Raw genomic sequence first — 20991 nt, 5'->3', positions numbered from 1 at the left:
CAAGTCTCATATTTCATTAATAGCATGCAGTATAGGCCTGCTCATGTTACCACTTAAATCCATATCAAAACTCCCACTGACTAAAATGAGATTAGGGTCAAATCCAACGTATAATAAGATATTCAACTAACTTGTTTGAACATGTGATATCAACATCACATAAATACAAATGACTAATTAGTACGTGACTAGTAGTAAGAGGCAGTTAGTAATACAAGTGGGCTTACTGCGGGGTCGAAATCTGTTGAAAACCAGACACATGCCATGAGACAGATGTATTTATATGCGGAGCAGCTAATTAATATACCTTGAAGCTATGGAACTCACAATTCTGGACTCAGCAAAATATAAAATCTCTGCTGTGGGAATAGATGAGCTTAAGCAGCCTGAGGATTGCGAACTCTATTCAATATTTAACATTAGGGAAGGGCTTCAATTTCAAATTCTGGCCCTGGTTATTTAACCCCTAAAATCAACAGTTACACCCTATCTGCCCACATACTGGCCTGTATAATGAATGTATTTGCTGAAAAACAATTGTAGCCATTACTTTCTTAAATGGAGACTGTGGTTATTACTCTATCAGCTGACGCTTATGGGTCTGCTGAGAAAAAGAGCTATTAAAATCTCAGTGAAATCAGTCATAATTAGGAAGAGTAAATGAGAGAGCAGGGTAATCTCCATACAATATATTTTAGATTTCACATTTACACATTGGGGTATTAGCGTCCAGTTGCTGGCATCTAGCGCTCACATAACAAACAATGCCTTTTATATAGAAATGTATGGCTAGAAGAGACCTTGGGAGGTCATCTATTCTAGCCCCCTGTGATGAGGCAGGACAAAGCATATCTAGGACCCTCCACTGTAACCTATTTCAGTACTTAACTATCCTTATAGTTAGAAAGTTTTTTGTGATATATTACCTAAATCTGCTTGCTGCAGATTAAGCCCATTACTTCTTGTCCTGCCTTCTGTGGACATGGAGAACAAGTGATCACCATCCTCTTTATTAACAGCCCTTAACATATTAGAAGACTGTTATCATGTCTCCCCTCAGTCATCTTTTCTCAAGACTAAACATGCCCAGGTTTGTTTGGTTTTTAACCTTTCCTCATAGGTCACGTTTTCTAAAACTTCTATCATTTTTGTGGCTCTCCTCTGGACTCTCTCTGATATGTCCACATCTTTCCTAAAGTGTGGTGCCCAGAACTGGACACAGGACTCCAGGCCAAATCCTTTAGACTTTGCCAAATCCTGTAAACTTCCACTGACTTCAAAAAGGACTCTCTCCAATTTGTCCACAGGGTGGTGCCCAGAACTGAACACAGTACTCCAGCTAAGGCCTCACCAGTGCTGACTAGAGGGGGACAATTACCTCCCATGTCTTACATACAACATTACTATTAATCCACCTCCCCCCCAATATTAGCCTTGCAATTGCATCATTGCCTCCTAGCCAATTTGTGATCCACTATATCCACCCAGATCCTTTTCAGCAGTACTTCTGCCTTGTCAGTTATTCCACATTTTATATTTGTGCATTTGATTTTTCCATCCTAAGTACGGTATTTAGCATTTTGGAGGGGGCCTGGATCCGGGGTCTGCCACCAGCCAGGGGGTGCCCTAACCATTGGAATTCCGACTCAGTTTTGCTCTCTCACCCAATGACTATTTAAGTATTTACCCACACTGAAATAGTCATTGGGCCAGAAAGCAAGACTGATTTGGTTTAACTCTCTTGATAAGAGGGAAATCCCAGTTCAAATAATTTCTCCCCTTCTCACAGGGAAGTGGAAATTGAACCTGGGCCTCCCCCATCCCAGGCAAGTGCTATGATCACTGGGCTAAAAGTTATAAGGTGGGCAGTGCCTTCTCCTCCTCTTCCACCAGCTAGATTTTGAATGGTCCCAATCTGATAGACCACCTCTGAGCATGCCTACCAGCCTGGGCCCTGCCCACAATTTAGGCAGCTGAATACTTTTCTTCCACTAGTTCATGAATCACTCTAGGCCCCAGGCTTAGGCAGGAGATAGATGTCGAGGGAGGCAGAAGTACAGGTGCTCGGAAACATAAGCACCTAGGAAACTTTTACTTTGAAAACCTGGGCACTGGCTGAGTTTAGATGCCTATTAGGTTTGGCAGGAGTTTTGTGGATTGCTGTGGGGCCAAAACTGGGATTTAGGGTAGATCTACACTTACAGTAGCATGTAGAGTATAGACATTGGATATTCAGCTAGCATGGGCATAAATAGCACTGTGGCTGATGATGCACTGGTTAGGAAAATAGAGTACAGGCACACCATAACCCGGGGTATATACCCTTCATGTCTCTCTACATGCCCAAGCAATACCTCCCCAATCCACACTGCTGTTTTTAGCAGTGTAACATCCCTGCTGCAAGTGAAAGACTCCAGCCACCAGGAAAGGCTCTGGGTGGGGGGAGGAAGCGGGGAAAAGCTCTGGCAGATTCCTGCTACCTCCTGCCTGCCAGAGCCTTTCACTGCGGTGTGTAGCTAAACATGTAGCAACATCTTTTGCAGGATCAGGCTCTAAATTAAACACTGCAGTGTGGCTGCAGGCTGCTTTTCATTGCAGAATGTAGCTACATGTACCTACATGCTGCCAAAAGTGTAGACAGGGCCTTAGTTGCTTGACTGTCTTTGTGGATCTAGGCCCAGAAATTCAGACCAAAAGTCACCTAAAGTTGGAAAAGAAAACCTGTTAATGATGTCTGAGGCACTTCAACAATTAGCAGAATTTTGTTCTAGAATCAATATATGAAACCCTTTGAAAAAACACTGCAAGAGAGAGCCAGAGTCAAGACAAAGGCAAACCATCACGATGGAGGTCTCATAGTAATAATGAATACCAGTCATTTATAGCAAAAACCTATTACTGAGGAATGACTTTTGTATTGAACTGAGTGAATTTGTACATTTATGAGTAACTTAGATACCACATTAGAAAGGGGGAAAACCCAAGGAAGGGTGCTTTATTATGGCTGATGCGTAAACAGCTTTTTCCAATTACATGTACTGTAGGCAGGGGATCTGAGATTGGACAGTGACTATTAGCGTCACAAGTTTTTTGGATTGCTAATGAGGTCTGTTAGGGGAAATCAACCTAGTTAGCATATGTGACTCCATTTTGGGTTTCCTGTCAGCCATTAACTAGAAGCGAGCACATCATGTACCAAGGAAGGAAGGGTCCTTCAAGGTGGACAGCTGGACAGTTTCAAGATAAGGGAAACAAAGGAGACAGGAACCAGCCAACATGCCTGAAATAGTTGCCGCTTCAGCCTTTTTGCATGGGGAAGGTGGCTGCAGGGGATTGGTAATAGATAAGGAGAAGGCCTGTTTATTGGTTTAGGCCCTCCCGAGGCACACGGGCAAGATGTTTTGCCAACAATATGTAATCTTTGTGTAGCCTGTAATTGGGGTCCCATTTTGCTTAACAGAGCAGTACCACGCTCGAGCGTAATAAACCTGCAAACTTTGAGACACTCTGCAGTCTGTCTTTATTTGGTTGCCTCAGCCTAGAAACGAACTGTACGTGTCCTAACTGGAATAATTCGTAACAGTTTTGGCGACCACAAAGGGACCACTAGGCTCGCCCATGTAAGCGAAGCCGCACTCCTTCCCTCGGACAACTCCAGCCAGCACCGGGTGAGTTCACCTTCGAGAACTCCAAGGAACGGGAGTGTGGGCCATCGCTTAGGCAATAAGGTGGCACATTAGGTGTTCTTTTGGTAGCCTTAGAATGGGCTCTGGGCAGAGTGTGAGCAGGGGAACCCCTTTGGCTGAGATTCTCAAGAATTGGAAAAATATTCCTGACACCCATGGGTTAGATAAAAGGAGATCTGTAATTTTGTGTAAAGTTGAGTGGCCAGCACTGACTATTCAGACCCCTTTGGATGGCCACCCGATGGAACTTTTGGACAGGATGAATTAACCTGCCTTAGACAACAGCTGGAGGACAAGCATCCAGCTCAAATGGATTATTGCTATGTATGGGATAATTGGGCATACGCCTGAGGTAAGGGGCGCCCCCTCAACTTTGGGCTCTGGTACCAGAATTAAGGTTTGCATGCCGATTGCGGGTTCCGCTCCGCCCTATGCTGCTTTCCCTCCTCCGTCTCTCCCCCACTCCTCCTCCTGTTGCCCCTCTATACCTGTCTCTAACCCTACCCTCTGTTGCTCTTCAAGCACCCCGATACAACAGCCCGTTGCGACGGGCACTGACCGTGTCACTATGGTCACGGTCTACCGCCATTTTGGCCCTGGGGACCTGGTAACCTGGCAGTCACAGATGCCGAGATTGCACGACGATCTGGAAAGAGTCCTACAGACTATCCGTTCAGTCTTTATGGCATTTAACCCTAACTGGGCAGACATCCAGGCTATTTTGCAAACCCTTTTTACCCCTGACGAGAGGTATTCTATTCTAGACGCTAATTGGCGTTGAGTGGGGGACGCTGAGAATCGCACCCCTTGGCCCGAAGCTGATCCAGGTTGTAATCCTAACAACCCCTATGGCTGGGCCCACCTCTCAGCTGCCCGGGAAGGGCTCCTGGAGAGCATCTGTAGGACGGGTAGTAAGATGGCAAATTGGTCAAAAATTAGAAAGTGCCAGCAAGACCTAAACGAGCATCCATCTGCATTTTTGGCCCGCTTGTTTAAGCAGGTTAAAATGTATGGGGGAGGGCTGGAGCCAGAAGCCAAAGTTAGCTGCACGATGATGGTCTCTTACTTCGTGGATCAAGCAGCGCCGGACATAAAGAAGTATTTAACTAAACATGTTCCCGATTGGCCAGTGAAACCCCTAAGCAAAGTAGTTCGCCTGGCCACTTTTGTGTTTAATGGTAGGGACGAGGAGAAAGCTAAGGAAAAACGTAAGCAAAAGAAGGAGGAAGTAAGTATGTTGACAGCCGCATTGCAGGTTCCTTTGGGGAATCAGCACTGGCAGGGACATGGGAATACAAGGGGGAGGGGACGCGGACGTGGGACAGGACGGGGAGGAGGCTGGGGTGGGACAAGGAATGGGAACAGTAATTATTGAAGCAACCGGGGCACTGGAAGAGGGAATGCCCCCTGCTTCCACGAGGAGCTCCTTGGCAGGATCAGCCGGAGACCGGTTCTTCCTTTCCCCCTAACGCTCCCCAGGACTTCGCTAATCCCCTGTGACTAGAGGTGGAGATTTTAGCAGTGGGAGAGTCGGAATGGGATCTTGGATTGCAATCGCAAATTTACTTGAAAATTGGGGAACAGTTTGTGCCCTTTTTTGGTGGATACCGGAGCCACCCTTTCCACTTTAACTTTTGTTCTGGGCTCTCTTTCTAATACCAAGGTCTGGGTGCAGGGTATTGAGGGCAACCCGTGCCCGGCTCCCCTATCCTGCCCCGTCCCTGTGGAGCTGGGTTCTTTAAAATTGTCACATAGATTTGTTGTCATGCCAGAAGGCCCCACTAACCTTCTTGGGCGGGATGTGCTTAGCAAGCTGGGAGCCCACATATATTGTGCCCCCGAGGGGCTTCGCGTGTCTGTCCCGGACTCGGCGGTTGCTTCTCTTATGGCCTCGGTTTCCCTGATTCCCGATCTCCCCACAGAATTGTCCAGCGATCCACCCAATTTGTGGAGCATGAGTTCCACCGACGTGGTCCTCCTTAAATCAGCCACTCCAGTCAGTCTGCAGGTGAGGGATGGGCCGCCTCCCTCCGTAAAACAATATCCCTTGCGGAAGGAGGCGGAGGAAGGTATTTCCCTTCTTATCTCTAGCTACTTAACCCAGGAGGTCTTGGTTCCGTACAGTTCTCCTTGTAATACTCCTATCCTTCCTGTGAAAAAGCCAAAACCAGGCCCGAATGGGCGCCCAGTTTATCGGTTCGTTCAAGATCTGCGTGCGATAAATAGTTATGTTATAACCCCCACCCAGTGGTCCCTGATCCGAGTATTATCCTGACACTGATTCCCCAGTCGGCTACTTGTTTCATAGTTGTAGACTTGTGTGCTGCATTTTTCAGTATTGCTTTGCACCCTGACTCCCAATATCTGTTTGCATTCACTTGGTGGGGGGGTGAGCAGCTAACCGGGACGCGCCTCCCCCAAGGGTTCTCAGGCTCTCCCACTATTTTTTCCCTAATTCTAGCCGATTATTTGAAAGACATTGTTTTGCCTAGCTCCTCTGTTCTAGTCCAATATGTGGATGATTTGTTGATTGCTAGCTCTGATTATAATGCATGTTTAGCTGATTCTGTTACTCTGCTTACTGCATTAGCTAATAAGGGCCACTGTACATCTCCATCCAAGCTGCAGCTGTGCCGAACCCAGGTTATCTATTTAGGTTTTGTGATTCGGCCTGGAGAGCATTTACTCTCCCCTGATAGGGTGCAGGCAATCCAAGATTACCCGCGCCTGACTACAAAAAAGCAGTTGCAGGCTTTCCTGAGGGCTGCGGGGTTCTGCCGACCCTGGATAGTGGTCTTCGGGGAACTGGTGAAACCATTAGTCCAGGCCACCACAACTTCTAATCCTGATCCTATTCTCTGGACCCCAGAGATGGAAGCCACTTTCGCATCCACAAAGAAAGCCTGATCTCTGCAACCCGCCTTGGGACTTCCGGATTACGGTAAACCATTTTTTCTCTTCAGTCACGAGCAGTGGGGAGTGGCCAGCGGTGTCCTATTGCAGTACCTAGGGGATTGCCCATGCCCCGTAGCTTACTATTCCGTACAATTAGACCCTATCATTCGGGGATCAGTCTCCTGTGTGCGGTCCATTGCCGCTGCAGCCCTTATGGTGGAACGGTTACGCCCTATTGTTCTGGGGCACCCTTTGACTGTCTGGGTCCCCCATGAGGTCGAGGTTCTCTTAAAACAGCATACAACACAGGCGCTGTCTCCGCAGCGGGCACACAAATATGAGCTGATTCTGCTGGCCGCTGACAACATCACCCTTCACCGCTGCAACATCCTCAACCCCACTACACTGACACCCCTTCCAGAGGATGGCACGCCTCACCATGTATGTATGGACGTCGTTGCTGAGATTTACGCGACCTCCTTCTGAAAAACCCGGACCTGTCCCTTTTTACCGATGGCTCCTCCTTCTATTTGGAGGGCCAGCGGATATCCGGCTATTCCGTCACTACTCAGACAACCGTTGTAGAAGCAGCCCCCCTTCCACCTTCCTTTAGTGGGCACGGAATTGCATGATCTTACTAGGGCTTGCCTGTTGTCTGTTGGGAAAACTGTTACTGTTTATACAGACTCTAGATATGCCTTCGGAGTTTGCCATGCTACAGGCCAGCTCTGGAAACAGCGAGGGTTTCTAACCTCCTCAGGCACTAAGATTGCAAACGGCCCTTTAATCTCTGCACTTTTGGATGCCATTCAAGGTCCTCCTTCACTGTTGTCCATTGTTATGCTCACCAGCAGTCTGAGAATCCTGTCTCTCAAGGTAATGCCTTGGCTGATGTGGCCGCAAAGACTGCTGCCCTTCAGTCCCTCCCAATGTCCGCAACTCTTCTTCTGGATACGTCCTTCCCGCCGACGGACTGGACGCATGCTGATGTGCCGCCTGACGAGCTTCAGGACTGGAAACATTGGGAAGGCTCTGAAGGCATCGATAAGGTTTGGCAAATCGGGAACAAACCTATTCTCCCCCGTTGCTATCTGCTCTCGGCCGCCCACTATTTTAATTTTTTGGGTCATGCCGGCATTCAGGCCACTGCAGCTGCTATTCTTAAATGTTGGGCAGTGCCTCATGTCTATCCGGTGGTGAAGCGAGCTCTTGGCTCCTGCTCTACTTGCCTGGCCTTCTCTGCTCAGTCTCGGCTTGATGCCAACACTGGTGGCGGGAGAACTTGTGCTAACTTCCCGTTTCAGTGATTACAGATGGACTATGCAGAAATGCCTAAAAGCTCGGGGTTTTGCCACCTCCTTGTAATAGTGGATCAACTTTCCGGATGGCCCGAAGCAGTACCAACCAGAAAAGCAGATGCCAGATCTGTGGTAAAATTTCTGCTGAAAGACATTGTGCCCAGATTTGGAGTCCCTGAAGTCATCGACTCGGACCAAGGATCACACTTCACTGCAAAGATTTTAGAGGAGCTGTACCGGTGCCTGGGGATTGTGCAACAACTCCACACCTCTTACCACCCCCAGTTGGCAGGGCAGGTGGAGCACATGAATCGAACCCTGAAGACGATGGTAGCAAAGTTTTGTAAAGAGACTGGACTGAAGTGGCCAGAGGTTTTGCCGATAGTCCTGTGGCTCGTAAGGCGGGCCCCATGCATGCCTCTGGGCTTGTCTCCATTCGAGGTATTGTTTGGGAGGCTGGCTTTGGTTCCGGGAACCTATATTTCCGCTCACACTAGCCTCTTGGATGGAGATGAGACCTTGGCCAAGTATGCAGCCAGATTACAAATAGAGCTCAATAACAACCAGTCTGCGGCTCAATTGTTTCAAACTGCCCCATTGGGGTTACAGGTTCATCCCTTCAAACCAAGGGATTGGGTGGTGGTGAAAAAATTCCCCTGTACAGACCCCTTGGAACCCCAATGGGAGGGGCCATACCAAGTTCTGTTATGTACTTATTCTACTTTAAAAGTTGCAGGTAGAAGTTCCTGGATTCATCACAGCTATGCTAAGTTGGCACAGGGACCACCGCCTGGGCCCGACAAGCTGTCTGACGAGCCGCCCCACGAATGAACACCACTGGCAGTCCCTGGGCTGAACTCCCCAACTATTGGGATCTTGAGACTCCATTAGGACTTCTTGTTTTCTTGTTACTTGGACTTATATTTGTTGTCCTGTTTTTTGCATGGTACACGGGAGGATGCAAATACTGGTATGGGTGGCCTGTGGAATGCCCTCTCTCTTCCCAAGTTCAGTACACGGATGGGAAGGCAACAGCTTCCTGGATTTAACCTATGCTATAGCACAGGGGGTTAATCGAACGCAGTGTTGGGTCTGTATTCATACCCTCACATACATAGGTCAGGGAATCCCATTGGTAGGGGTGCCTATCCCTCTCAACCAAACCCTCCAGGCCGGATTATGGACAGACACTCCATTTAACTGGAATGTTACAATCCAAACTTGGCCCAGGGTAGTTATGCTTTATGTGTGTCTCGATGTAAGAATTTCAAAAATACCGTTTTTGTGGGTAACTTTGAAGGGTGCAATGATACCACCCACATTAGCTCTGGTGAGGCAATTTCCCCCAAGTATTCCACGGTGCCGTGGCCGGTCCCTGAGGGATCAGGCTGGTTCTGGTTGTTCAACCACACGGCTTATAAGGTCCTCTTGGCAGGTTGGTGTGGTACATGCACCTTAGGAGCCACAGTACCCGCTGTTGCAGTACACCAGACCCTGCCCCAGGGGGAAATTCAGAACCTGGTATGGAGGAACCGACGAAATGTCCCATTAAACCCTCTCTCTGAACGGCCTACAGGCTTTCACTCCTTTGTTTGTTGGTTTTTACCCTGGATGGGGGTGAGTGAATTGGAAAAGGCTATAGTTAATATTTCTGCAGCCTTAGAATTATTGGCAAATGCCACCGCAGATGCCTTGTCTACCCTTCAAATTGAGGGGACTCAGTTATCTCAGACCACACTGCAGAACCACTTAGCCTTGGACTATCTCCTTGCAAACCAGGGGAGGTTTGTGCTCTTGTTAACTCAAGCTGGTGTGTCTTTGTGAATCAACACCGCAGGGTGGAAACTGATATCCACACCCTTATGCAGCAGGCCACCTCGCTTCACCGTGTCACCCTTGACGACACCAGTACCGGATTCCATGAGGCCTGGAGCTGGCTCACCTCCTGGCTGCCAGACTTGGGGAAGGCATATTTTGTACCTCATTCTTATGGCTGTTTCTGTTTTTGTATTATTCTTTGTATGCCTACAATGCTGTAGTATGTGCTGCCGGCAAATTTTAATCTTGCATCGAGGTTATTCTGCCCCGCTATAGTTTACTGACGTACATAAGAAAAGGAGGGACTGTTAGGGGAAATCAACCTAGTTAGCATATGTGACTCCATTTTGGGTTTCCTGTTGGCCCTTAACTAGAAGCGAGCACATCACGTACCAAGGAAGGAAGGATCCTTCAAGGTGGACAGCTGGACAGTTTCAAGATAAGGGAAACAAAGGAGACAGGAACCAGCCAACATGCCTAAAATAGTTGCCGCTTCAGCCTATTTGCATGGGGAAGGTGGCTGCAGTGGATGGGTAATAGCCAAGGAGAAGGCCTGTTTATTGGTTTAGGTCTCCCGAGGCACACAGGCAGGATGTTTTGCCAACAATATATAATCTTTGTGTAGCCTGTAATCGGGGTCCCATTCTGCTTAACAGAGCGGTACCACGCTCGAGCTTAATAAACCTGCAAACTTTGAGACACTCTGCAGTCTGTCTTTATTTGGGTGCCTCAGCCTAGAAGCGAACTTACGTGTCCTAACTGGAATAATTCATAACAGGTCTTGTCTACACTAGAAAGTTATGTCAACAGAACAGTGGCACCGTACCAGAGAACGACAAACCCATTTTGGGAGAATGCACTCATACTCTGCCTCTTGGGGCCACACAGCTCATGTTGCATCAGCAAAAGCACACTGTATAGTGAGTAGGCATACCACTGCCTCCATGTTGCCTTCAAGTACACTATTTTTGGGGGAAATGTTGCTCTGAATTATGGGGGAGTCAAATGTTTCTTTCTTTCTCTGTTATCTCTAACTCATCCGAAACAATACCAGTGTGACTCCCATCAGTTTTTCTTTTACAATCCCTTCTTGTCCATACCTCAGTCATTTCTCACCTCAAGTGTTACAATCTTCTCCTCTCTGGCTTCCCAGTTTCCCACCATGTATCCTTCCTTCCAGAATGCTGCAGCACAAGTTATCTAGCTATCCCAACCTGTTTACAGGTATCCTTTCTTATTTGTTCCAGATTCTAACTCCTTCTTTAGACTTTCAATACTCTGTCCCTGCCTACATCTCAGTCCTCACCGCATAGTACTCCACCCCCTTCCCATTATAGTTCTCTTGATTCTTTTTCAGAAACTGGCTCTGTGTGATAGGTCCCCTGCTCCCACATGGAACCTGTTGTAGGGGATGCTCTTAGTCTCTTTTACTCACTCAGACCTTTGTTCTCCCCACCCCACCAATACGCCCAGAAAGCAAACAGCTTCATCAGTTTCTTTCTACTCCTTCATCAAAACTCATTTTCTTTCATCTAGTTTCCACCACCCTGTTGTCAACTACCACTCACCCCACCTTGCCAAATATCTATTGTGGAAGTCAAAATTTACAAATTCAGTAATGGTATCACAATCTTATGATATTTAGTGTTTTTCATGAAACCCCAGCTCCTAGTCATGGGATTGTAAAAATGTCAGCATTTAAAAAAAAAGATGGTTAGCTCTGATAGTTGTAGAGGAAAAGTAATATAAATCTTAGATCAAAACCCATAGCAACCTGCCCCCGTTTATTCTTTTTAAAAATCTCACGATTTTTGCACATGCCTCATTCATGGTTTCTGAATATTTGAGATAGGCAACACTGGAACATTGGCAAGTGTCTACAAGTATTTATGGTTTCTTTTTGTTGCTTGGCTATTTTTGGCTAAAGGGAGATTTTCAGGAATTTGATAACTGTAGTTAAAATATATATAATTACAGCTCCCTAGAGCCAAAGGCAGTTACTCTATTTTGAGTTATATAAAAATACAATACACGCATTTAGTCAAAGGAGCTGTACCAAAATAACCACTCACATATGAGCTTTTCTTCCTTCCTCTTGTTTTGTCAACTCACACCTTTTCTATTCTCTTCCTTGGTTTGATGACATGTTTTGCAGGATCAGGCTCTAAATTAAACACTTACTAAAACATTTCTTACTGGCTATGGATAGTCCCATTAGCTTATCTGATTACACACTCTCCTATGGTCTGTCATGCACATACTGTTAGCCTCAAGTTCTGCAGAGATTTATTGATGTGCTTAATTTTACTCACTGAAGTCAATGAAACTACTCACATTAGTAAAATTAAGCACACACAAGTAGATTTTTGAAGAAATTGAGTGAAAAAAGGAGAATGGTGGGGTACTCTTGGGATTGGTAAATAGGAGCAATGTTAAGGGAATTTTTTAAGTCTACCATTCACTTCTGTGATGATAGTCTCTAAATGTATAGACTTCTCAGAAGATAAAGGCTAAAGAGCAATTGAATAGCTGAATGAAGACATACATCTGATGTGCATTAGCAGTTTAAAAAGTAAACTGGATACTTGGGGCAAGTAATAAAGCCTTGTATACACACAAATTGCAACAATTTAACTGTATGTTTCTAAAAAGATAGTTAAATTGGTTGCATCCCCCTGGCAGGGACGTATTTATACCAATAAAAAGGTGTTTACTGAAACACACTCTATATAAACAAGTAATCAGTGTAACTGCATTCACAATAGGGGGTTGTATTGATTTAGAAATCAATAGTTAAAAATCTGTCTAAACACAAAATTGGACTATGTCCACGACACATGCAATTATACATCTTCAGACTGCTTCACAAACGTTAATCTCACAACACGCTTGTGAGGTAGTCAAGTAATATTATCTCCATTGATGCAATTGGGAAAAAGACACCCCAGCACACACACTCTTACCATAAGGATGATGGAAAAATAATTAGAATTTTGCTTGCCTATAAAAAGAAAGTTTCTTGCTCCAGCCAAATAGAATTTTGCAAGGCTGAGCTCTAGAAAAAATGGTTGGGTTGGATATTTCCTCTCTATGTCATATTGGTTTGACTTAACTGCAACAGGACAATTTGAAGAAGAAAATCCTGTCCATTAATAAAGAGATTTTACAGAAGTCTGGGCAAAAATTATTACATTACCTGTGAAGATGCAATTTTGTGAGGCATAATTCTCTGCTCTACAGAATCTGAGTTACGGCTCTGACTGGTATCTTATTTTTTTAAAATTTCTATGTAACCAAAGTTATATCAAATTCCACATTTGCCAAAAGTTTCCATTTATCCTATTTACCCCACTACATCAGGGTTCTTTTTTTTTAAAAAAAAAAAAAAAAGTCTCAGCTGCTTATTTGCTGTTTTTTTCAGCAGTGGATGGATGTTGTCCAGTTCATTTTTACTTTTCCTCTATCCAGGTGCAATTGAGGTTCTTCAATAAAGCATTGTCAAGTTAACTTTCCTCAACAGAAGACAAGTTAATCCAAAATGAGGAACCATGTAAATTGCCTACTCATTAATTTCAATGTTTGGATTTCTCTATTCTGCAGAATAGAGAACAAATCACAATTTTTTAAACAGTTCTTAACTATTAGAAACCTACTATGGCCTGAAAATGTTTTTTTTCCCCCCCTCTACCAGAGTACAAAAAAAATGGTTAGCAGAGGAAGTTAATTTTGATTTGAATGTGTGACTGACGCATCTAGTTTCCTACTATAAAAATAGTTCTTAAAGTATATTTTCAAAATCTAATTGTGCAATACATTTAATTACAAAACAAAAAAAGAGGTTAATATTTAAAATTACTTAATTTATTTACACTCTGTTCCAAAAACGGATTTTAGCATTTTGTACATATTTTTTAGAAATGCATTAATAAAAAACCCACACAGTAGAGGTCAACAATTCTCCTGCAAAGTCAATTAAAAAAGAAACAAAGACATCTATTATTGCTACAAGTATCTACTTAATTATTGCAACTGAAAAATTAAAGAGTTTCATCCCCTCACCTCCTCTGTTTACACTGTGAATTGGAGCGCACTTTACATATAAAAAGAATGAGGACTACTTGTGACACCTTAGAGACTAAATTTGTTAGTCTGTAAGGTACCACAAGTACTCCTCGTTCTTTTTGCCGATACAAACTAACACGGCTACCACTCTGAAACTTTACATATAGTTAGTTTTGCTATTTCCCTGTTTGAGAAGGTCATTCACATAACAAGAAAAAGGAAAACCATTTAAAAAATAGGGAAAATTTGGTTGTAATATCATAAATATTGAGAAATCAGGGCAGGCAGTATGTAATATTTGAAACTACTTTTAATTATTTTTTAAAAACCAATTCGATTTCAAGTTGGTGTCCCTTTAAATGTCTTGCCATCCATTTTTATAAATAGTTTACACAAAATTTACACTTAATCTTACTTACTTCCTGATAAGCATGTCAGCTCAGGTGACATTTATTTTACTAATACTGATTCAAAAGGTACAGATGTAAAATAACTACTTTGTCAGACTGCAGAAATGAAATAGTTAAAAGCTTATCTAGACTGTTAAACAGTGTATATATTCATTTGTACAGGAAGCTGTACCAAATTCTATAAGAAAGCAGTTACACATTCAGAGAAGTTGTAGTTCATCCCCACCCCACATTTACTTAGGCGCATTCCAGATACAGTTTTTCAGTACTAGTTGTCTTCAGCTTGTGACAAAATTTAACCATGAGAAGTAGATTCTCCCATTTAAGTCTAAGAGTTAAAACTAAGTCAGCTGCATTAAACAATATCACACTGCAAGAATTTTTCCTGAAGATGTAAATGAATTTAAACTAGTGTCTATTACATAGAAAGCAATGAAATCTACAGATTTTGAACCCTTTGAGATCTGTTTAACAATACAACTGACTTGGCTTCATAGTCTCCCTCTCTAACCTGTACCTTAGTTTCAATTACTTTGGTCTGATTCACAGCCTTCCAAGAAAGCACTTATCCAAGCACAAGGGCTGGCAATTCCATTATAGGATCACTCTCGTACCATGCATGCATCAGTTTTGCCAATCTTAATTTAACAGGTTTTTCACATTCATCCTGTCAGGTTTGGGGAATATTCAGTAGTGATCATCTCAAAGTATGTAGTTATAAGATCCAAGGAAGACTGCTGAAATAAAGGGAGTCTCCACCCAAATAAACTGGGCCCGTCAGCCTAAATGTGTGTGGAGAGTGGGGAAGAGAGGAGGAAAGAGTCCCAACATAAGGATGTGATTTGTATTTCTCACACATGATCAGTAATATCATATGGCTTTAATGCTCAGTTATATAGCAATTAAGAGAGAGAGAGATCCACTGTACCTAACTGGCACAGAAGGCAGATATTTGTGACGTGTGGCCTCAACAAGACGACAAATACATCTTGGACAGCTGCGGATGTCCAAGGATCACAGCTGAGCTCCCAAACTGCACCAACCACATTCAACATTTTGTTTGAAAGAATACATAGCCTACTATTTTTTAGCCAATATTTCAAACATCAGAAAAAACAAATGGAAAACGAACAGATACGTAATTAAAATTATGACATTTAAATTCTCCTGCATAGATCAAAACTAAATTTACATTATGATTAATATCAAACAGCAAAGCATTAGAAAAAAGAAGGCATCCTGTATGGCTGAAATGGAAAAGTGGCAATTTACCAACTGGTTATTAGTATTCTGGAGTTTATAATACTGTACAAGAAACTATTTCCCCAACTTTACAGCTAACAACTTTAGCTCACCAGTATAACAGACTCTGCCTTAACAAGTCCAGAGAATTTAAAAATAATTAATTTGGACAAGTTGATGTATGCTCAGCTTTCATGTCCTTCTAGCTGGTTTTGCTGTTAATTGTTTCTCTCTTTCAAGTTCCTTCTCACGTTGCTGTTCTCGTTCTAGTTCTTCTTTCTGCCTCTTCTGCTGCAGTTTGAGTGCTCTTTTCTGAGCCAGAAAAAAAAAACCAAAATCAAATCAGAAGTTCTGTGGTTTTTGTATCCTAACTTAAACGCAAGACACATGCACCCACAACTGAGATCTTGCCAAAACCCTCTCAGGCCCTCTTAATCCAGAGGACCCCTCCCTCTTTCTTACCATCTTCTTTCCCTGCCCTTTACCCCAGGCCCTGCATCCTGGTGATCTATTTAGGGGAGGGATGAACTGGATTCCTCCAAATCCCGCTATCACTGCTCTTTACAAACACCAGAGGCGTATATACTATGCAAATCGTTGCCTCCAGAAGACTTAATTTTTTGTTGGCCAAGGACTGAGGGACCAAATTTAACACCTGAATGAAGTCAGACATGCTATACACAGCAGCCCACCATATTGGTAGAGGTTATGCCATTGTTAGTGTTATACTAAAGGATGGAGAGGCAGAAGAAATTCTTAGCCTCAGTTTTCAGACAGAATCTAGCTTTTCTTAATGGTTCATCATCACCAGTGATGCTAGCGTACAAATATATTTTAACATAAGGAAATTTAAGTGAAGGTTAAAAAGAGCCATGGTTAGTTTCAGTGCCATTGGAAATACAGGGTAAACAAGTTTACACAAAGAAAGGGGATATAAAGAACCAGGTTTTTCTTACAATCTCCTAACGTATTAAAAATACTGATTAAGAGTATGTGATAGTATGCTGTTAAAATTTTACATTGATAGGCAGCGGAAACGAGGAAGCGAAACTCACTCCACTCACTTTTAACTTTGATGTCTTTTCATGGAGCATCATCATCTCTTTTCTAATATTCACTAGCTTGTTGTGATAATGTTTAGCTTCTGAAAACTTTAAAAACACAAGACAGTTGAATGGTAAGATTCAGTAGATCAAAATGATTGTTAGTCTGGAGTATGAAGCTATACCCTAAAACAGCAACTTCAGAAAACAGGCTGAAGATCAGTCAGTCAGTTTGAGATTGGCTTGAATATTTTAGGGTCTTAATTCTAAACACTTAAAACCATTTTCATAAAATTATTATGTATCAAAGGGTACAGATCACTATTTAAATATTCATTAAGGGAGAAGAAAGCATTATATCACTTGTATGCTCATTAGTTTTCAGTTTTATATCCTAATGTGCCAAAGCTTAGCAAGTGCTAGTCTTAAAATTCAAGCTCTTGTACGGTTCCACACTTAATTAATTCTCAAGCTTACAGTTCTGGCTTCATATGTCACAATTTCTGTGAGACACTGTCATTTTCCTTAAACTGTGGCAATCATGAAGTACAGATGTGATTTTTTGTTGTTAGAATATCGCCTCAAGTTACCACTAACAAACTCAAACTCAGAAAATATGCAACTAAATCAAAGGAACAAATGCTGGTCAACCGTGCACAGCCTGAGCAAATGTAGGAGAGTGAACCAGAATCCTTCCACCAACCTGGGGGGTAGGACACAGAGTATCATGGGCACCCTATGGCTGCTGCTGGAGCCTCAATAGCATATGCAATCTTTATGCACTGATTTTGGCTTCTAGATTTATAGAGCTGGACCCACGGTCTATGCCTGCTAATCCCTCATCTGCACGCCAGTAAGGTTACAATAAAAGACCCACACTACAATAAAAGACCCACGACAGGGCTGCAGCTGGCTTGGGTCAGATGACTTGGGCTCACAAGGGTTGGCCTGGTGGCTATAAAATTGCAGTGTAGACATTTGGTCTCGGCCTGGAGCCTGGGCTCTGAGACCCAGTGAGTGGGGAGAGTCTCAGAGCCTAGGCTCCAGGCCATGCCCAAAACTCTACACTGCAATTTTATAGCTTCACACCCCAAACCCTGCAAGTCCTCATCAGCTGACCCAGGCGAGAAATTGCCATGTGGCAGGTCTTTTATTGCAGGTATACGTACCTGTACAGACCTGAGCAGTCCTCCATGTTCTCCTCTTCCCATTTAATAGAATTATGTTGGTTCTGTTGTATTTTCCAATTTACAAAGAACAGACTTATTGATGTAATGATTATTAGTAGTCTATTTATAACATTTTCTCAGGAGATGAAAAACAATACATGTACATGATACAAATTTTTGCTAAAAAAGGCAAACTTATAATAGAATACACTTACCAAAGCATTGATATCAAGAATGGAATTACATTCTTTGAATTTTGAGATTTCTTGCTCTAATGTGTCTAGTAACACTACTTGATTCTGTCTGAAACAAAAATACAAAGACTTTAAGACATACAGAAGAAGTCAGATTAAATACACTACCTTGGATTGATTAAAGAGTACTCACAACTTTGAGTTTTACTACTGTTCTCTTCACTGAAATCTTAACACATTGATTGTTAATGATGCTATAAAGCCAGAAATAAGTTGTATAAAAATCAATATTCCAAGAGAAATTTTTCAGATTAACTATTTCTTTTGTACTAAATAGTTTTTTTGTCCATATTAGTAGAAGAAGAATCAGGAAATCTACACAAGTAGATAAAGGAACAGAGTCTTTTCAGATTTTTTTAAACTGACATTTAAATGAATTCTAATTAAACAGTTATAAAGGACTCTGCTATCTCTCTTCCTGCTACTAAAATGTTCTTGTGCACTATTTGGAAAATTTTAAGCACAGCAAAGACATTTGCTGGAAATCCCTAACAGTGTCTTAGAGCAATGCACACAGAGGGGACCCTTATAAATGTTAAGCAACAAAACAAAAAAGCATATGTTAATTAAAAGTAGAATCTGGGAGTTTCATACATGTAAGAAAAACCTTAAAAAAATAAAATCTTTCTTGCAATCACTGCTTTAATAGAACATCCCAAATACTGGATGTTTTTCTCCAAATAGAGTTGTACAGCACAATGTCACATGTCTCCAGAAAAAGAATGAGCATTTAGAAAGTTGATGTGTCTTTTGCTGTGACTGGGTGCATGGATTTCAGTGCTTTAATATTAAAATTCTCCTTCATCTTAACAGCTGGTAGGTTACATGGCTGGCAATTCTTTTAAAATTATACTTATAATCTGCAGAATATTCACTCACTGTTCGAAGTGCTGCACTCAAAGCACAGAAAAGTTTACAGTAACTCCTCACTCAACGTTGTAGTTATGTTCCTGACAAATGTGACTTTAAGTGAAACGATGTTAAGCGAATCCAATTTCCCCACAAGAATGTAAATGGGGTCGTTAGATTCCAGGGAAATTTTTTTTTTGCCAGAAAAAAGGACTTGGCACGCCTCCCCCATCCCTCCCGCGGCAATCAGTTGGCTTGCAGCGTTTTGGAGGCAAGAGGAAGAAGCGAGGACTTGGCGCGCAGGCTCCCCCTCCCTCCCGCACATGGCAATCAGGAGGCAGGGGGGAGGAGGGGGAAGGCGCTGATCCATGGGGTCTGCTGGCGGGAGGCGCTCGGGGGGAGGGGGCGGGACAGCAGCTATCAGCTGTGGAGAAAGCAGGCAGCCAAACAACATAAGAGTGGAGTATTGCACAACTTTAAACGAGCATGTTCCCTAATTGATCAGCAAGGTAACAACGAACCAGCATTAATTGGGATGACTTTAAGTAAGGAGTTACTGTATTTTATATGTAAACCATACTACAGGAAAATATATTCCACTTACATGTAAGAAGGGGATTTGAGTGAAGAAATTCTAGAAAAGAAATGCATGTATTAGAAAGAGTTGCTTTTTTCCGTTTGCTTACGTGAGCTCTTGGAGGGCTAGTTTTGATCGCTGAAGATCAGGTAAATAATGAGAAATCAATCCTTCAGTTAGTTGCTCCACAGCTTTCTTATCTACAATAGCCAAATCTTCTATTAGTCCCTCATCTGGAGATGCCTGGCAGGAATCTGCAACAAGAAGTAGCAATCTTCAATTGCTAAGAACCATTGCCATCACTTTATCTGTTAGTACTAACGGATTTTCTATTTTAAAATAAAAGTTGGGCGTCTCAGCAATGGAGTGTAAATTGCAGTTCCTTGCACTTCAGCAATTAAGCAATGCTCCTTTCACCTCCCTACATTATGAGGTTTCAGTTCCAAAAACATGCCATGACAGAATACTGCAGAAGGGTGAGATTTAAACACAAATGTACACCGTGCATACAAGCCCCTCTAAATCGAGTAAGCCAATTCAGACATGCCAAATGCTCTTCCCTCAGAGAAGTCAACCATGGACAAGTAATGGTTGCACGTGCAGCTTCCCCAGTTCAACTTCCCAATCCGAACACTCAAACGTTAGAGGAGAGCCAGGCAAAAAGATCCCTCCTCCCCCAGCCACCATGACAAGAACAACAAGGTTTGCACGAGGCCTGGCCTTCAACACAGATGCGGACGATCGATCAGTAGCCGAGCTCCGTGTGGCCGCGGCTCACGTACCCAGCGCGGGTCCCGTCTGCTCCGGGGCGGCGGCCTCCAGCTGGAACCCCTCCTTCCCCTCGGGCTGCTCCATGGCGCCCCTCGCCGCTGCCAGCTGAGGGCACAGAGCGACAGCAGCATGAGCGCGACCCCCGGCAGCCGCTGCCTGCTCCCGCGGGGGGGGGGGGGGCACCGGGGCTCCCCGCCCGGCGGCTCGCGGCCCCTACCCCGAGGCAGAGCCCATCGCTCGCGGCCCCCCGGAGAGAGAGGTTGGTCCGGCCGGAGTTTGGCTGAGGGGGCGGGGCTCCACGGGGACCGGCCCGCCCCTAGGAGTCGCGTGCGGCGGGGGCCAGCCCCCGGTGTCTCGTGGGAAGCGACTCCTCGGGTAGACCCTGGTCCCTAGGGCGCCTGGCGGGGGGAGGGCGAGGCGGGGGGAGGCTCTCAGCAGACCCGGGAGCGCAGCGGGGCCGGGCCCACCTAACGCGCCTTCCCGTATGGCGGGGCGGGGGCAGTCCGGCGGGGCGGCGCTCCGACCCGCTGAGGCAACCGCGCCTGGGCCCCTCCTGACCGCAGAACCGGACACAGCAGTTGGGTTCGGAAGGGGACCCGTCCACGACCCCGGATGTAGATGGGAGCCGAGCCCGGAAGTGACCCCGCTCCCAGAGAGGGGCAGTCAGTCACCTGACGCTGCTGGTTGCTAGGACGGGGCCCTTAGCAACAGCGGGAGATGGGGCGGTCCTAGGCCCAGCGCTAAGAGTGGGGGTCGCCTGTAACTGCTGCACGTGCCGTTTTCAGACACGTTGATTTTCAAGTTTCAGAGGAGCAGCCGTGTTAGTCTGTATTCGCAAAAAGAAAAGGAGGACTTGGGGCACCTTAGAGACTAACACATTTATTAGAGCATAAGCTTTCGTGAGCTACAGCTACATG

At 44.2% G+C, this 20991-nt stretch overlaps 1 protein-coding gene and 1 long non-coding RNA gene across 7 annotated transcripts; one reads left to right on the top strand and one right to left on the bottom strand.

The window, feature by feature from the left end:
* The first annotated feature begins 998 nt into the window (after positions 1 to 998).
* Positions 999 to 13390, top strand: LOC122456215. The gene is made up of 2 exons (XR_006274957.1): positions 999 to 3106; positions 10476 to 13390. It is a non-coding gene; the product is annotated as an uncharacterized LOC122456215 (long non-coding RNA).
* BLOC1S6 (biogenesis of lysosomal organelles complex 1 subunit 6) lies at positions 13081 to 20716 on the bottom strand. 6 transcript variants are annotated; one of them, XM_038420346.2, is made up of 6 exons: positions 20542 to 20716; positions 20086 to 20179; positions 19413 to 19557; positions 17839 to 17926; positions 16476 to 16562; positions 13081 to 15723 (listed from the first exon to the last, which is right to left on the bottom strand). In XM_038420346.2, exons 2-6 carry the CDS (start codon positions 20156 to 20158, stop codon positions 15604 to 15606), a joined length of 513 nt encoding a protein of 170 aa, XP_038276274.1. In that variant the 5' UTR covers positions 20159 to 20179; positions 20542 to 20716; the 3' UTR covers positions 13081 to 15603. The 6 variants fall into 6 exon arrangements, with proteins under 6 accessions (XP_038276274.1, XP_043350578.1, XP_038276273.1 ...); XM_043494643.1 differs by having other exon boundaries at positions 20633 to 20689; XM_038420345.2 differs by lacking the exon at positions 20542 to 20716 and having other exon boundaries at positions 20086 to 20468.
* Between the last annotated feature and the right edge of the window lie 275 nt (positions 20717 to 20991).

Source organism: Dermochelys coriacea, chromosome 10 (genome assembly GCF_009764565.3).
Source record: "Dermochelys coriacea isolate rDerCor1 chromosome 10, rDerCor1.pri.v4, whole genome shotgun sequence".
Taxonomy (NCBI): Eukaryota; Metazoa; Chordata; order Testudines; family Dermochelyidae; genus Dermochelys; species Dermochelys coriacea.
The sequence above is the reverse complement of the archived record's forward strand: the minus strand, read 5'-3'. Positions and strand labels throughout refer to the sequence as shown.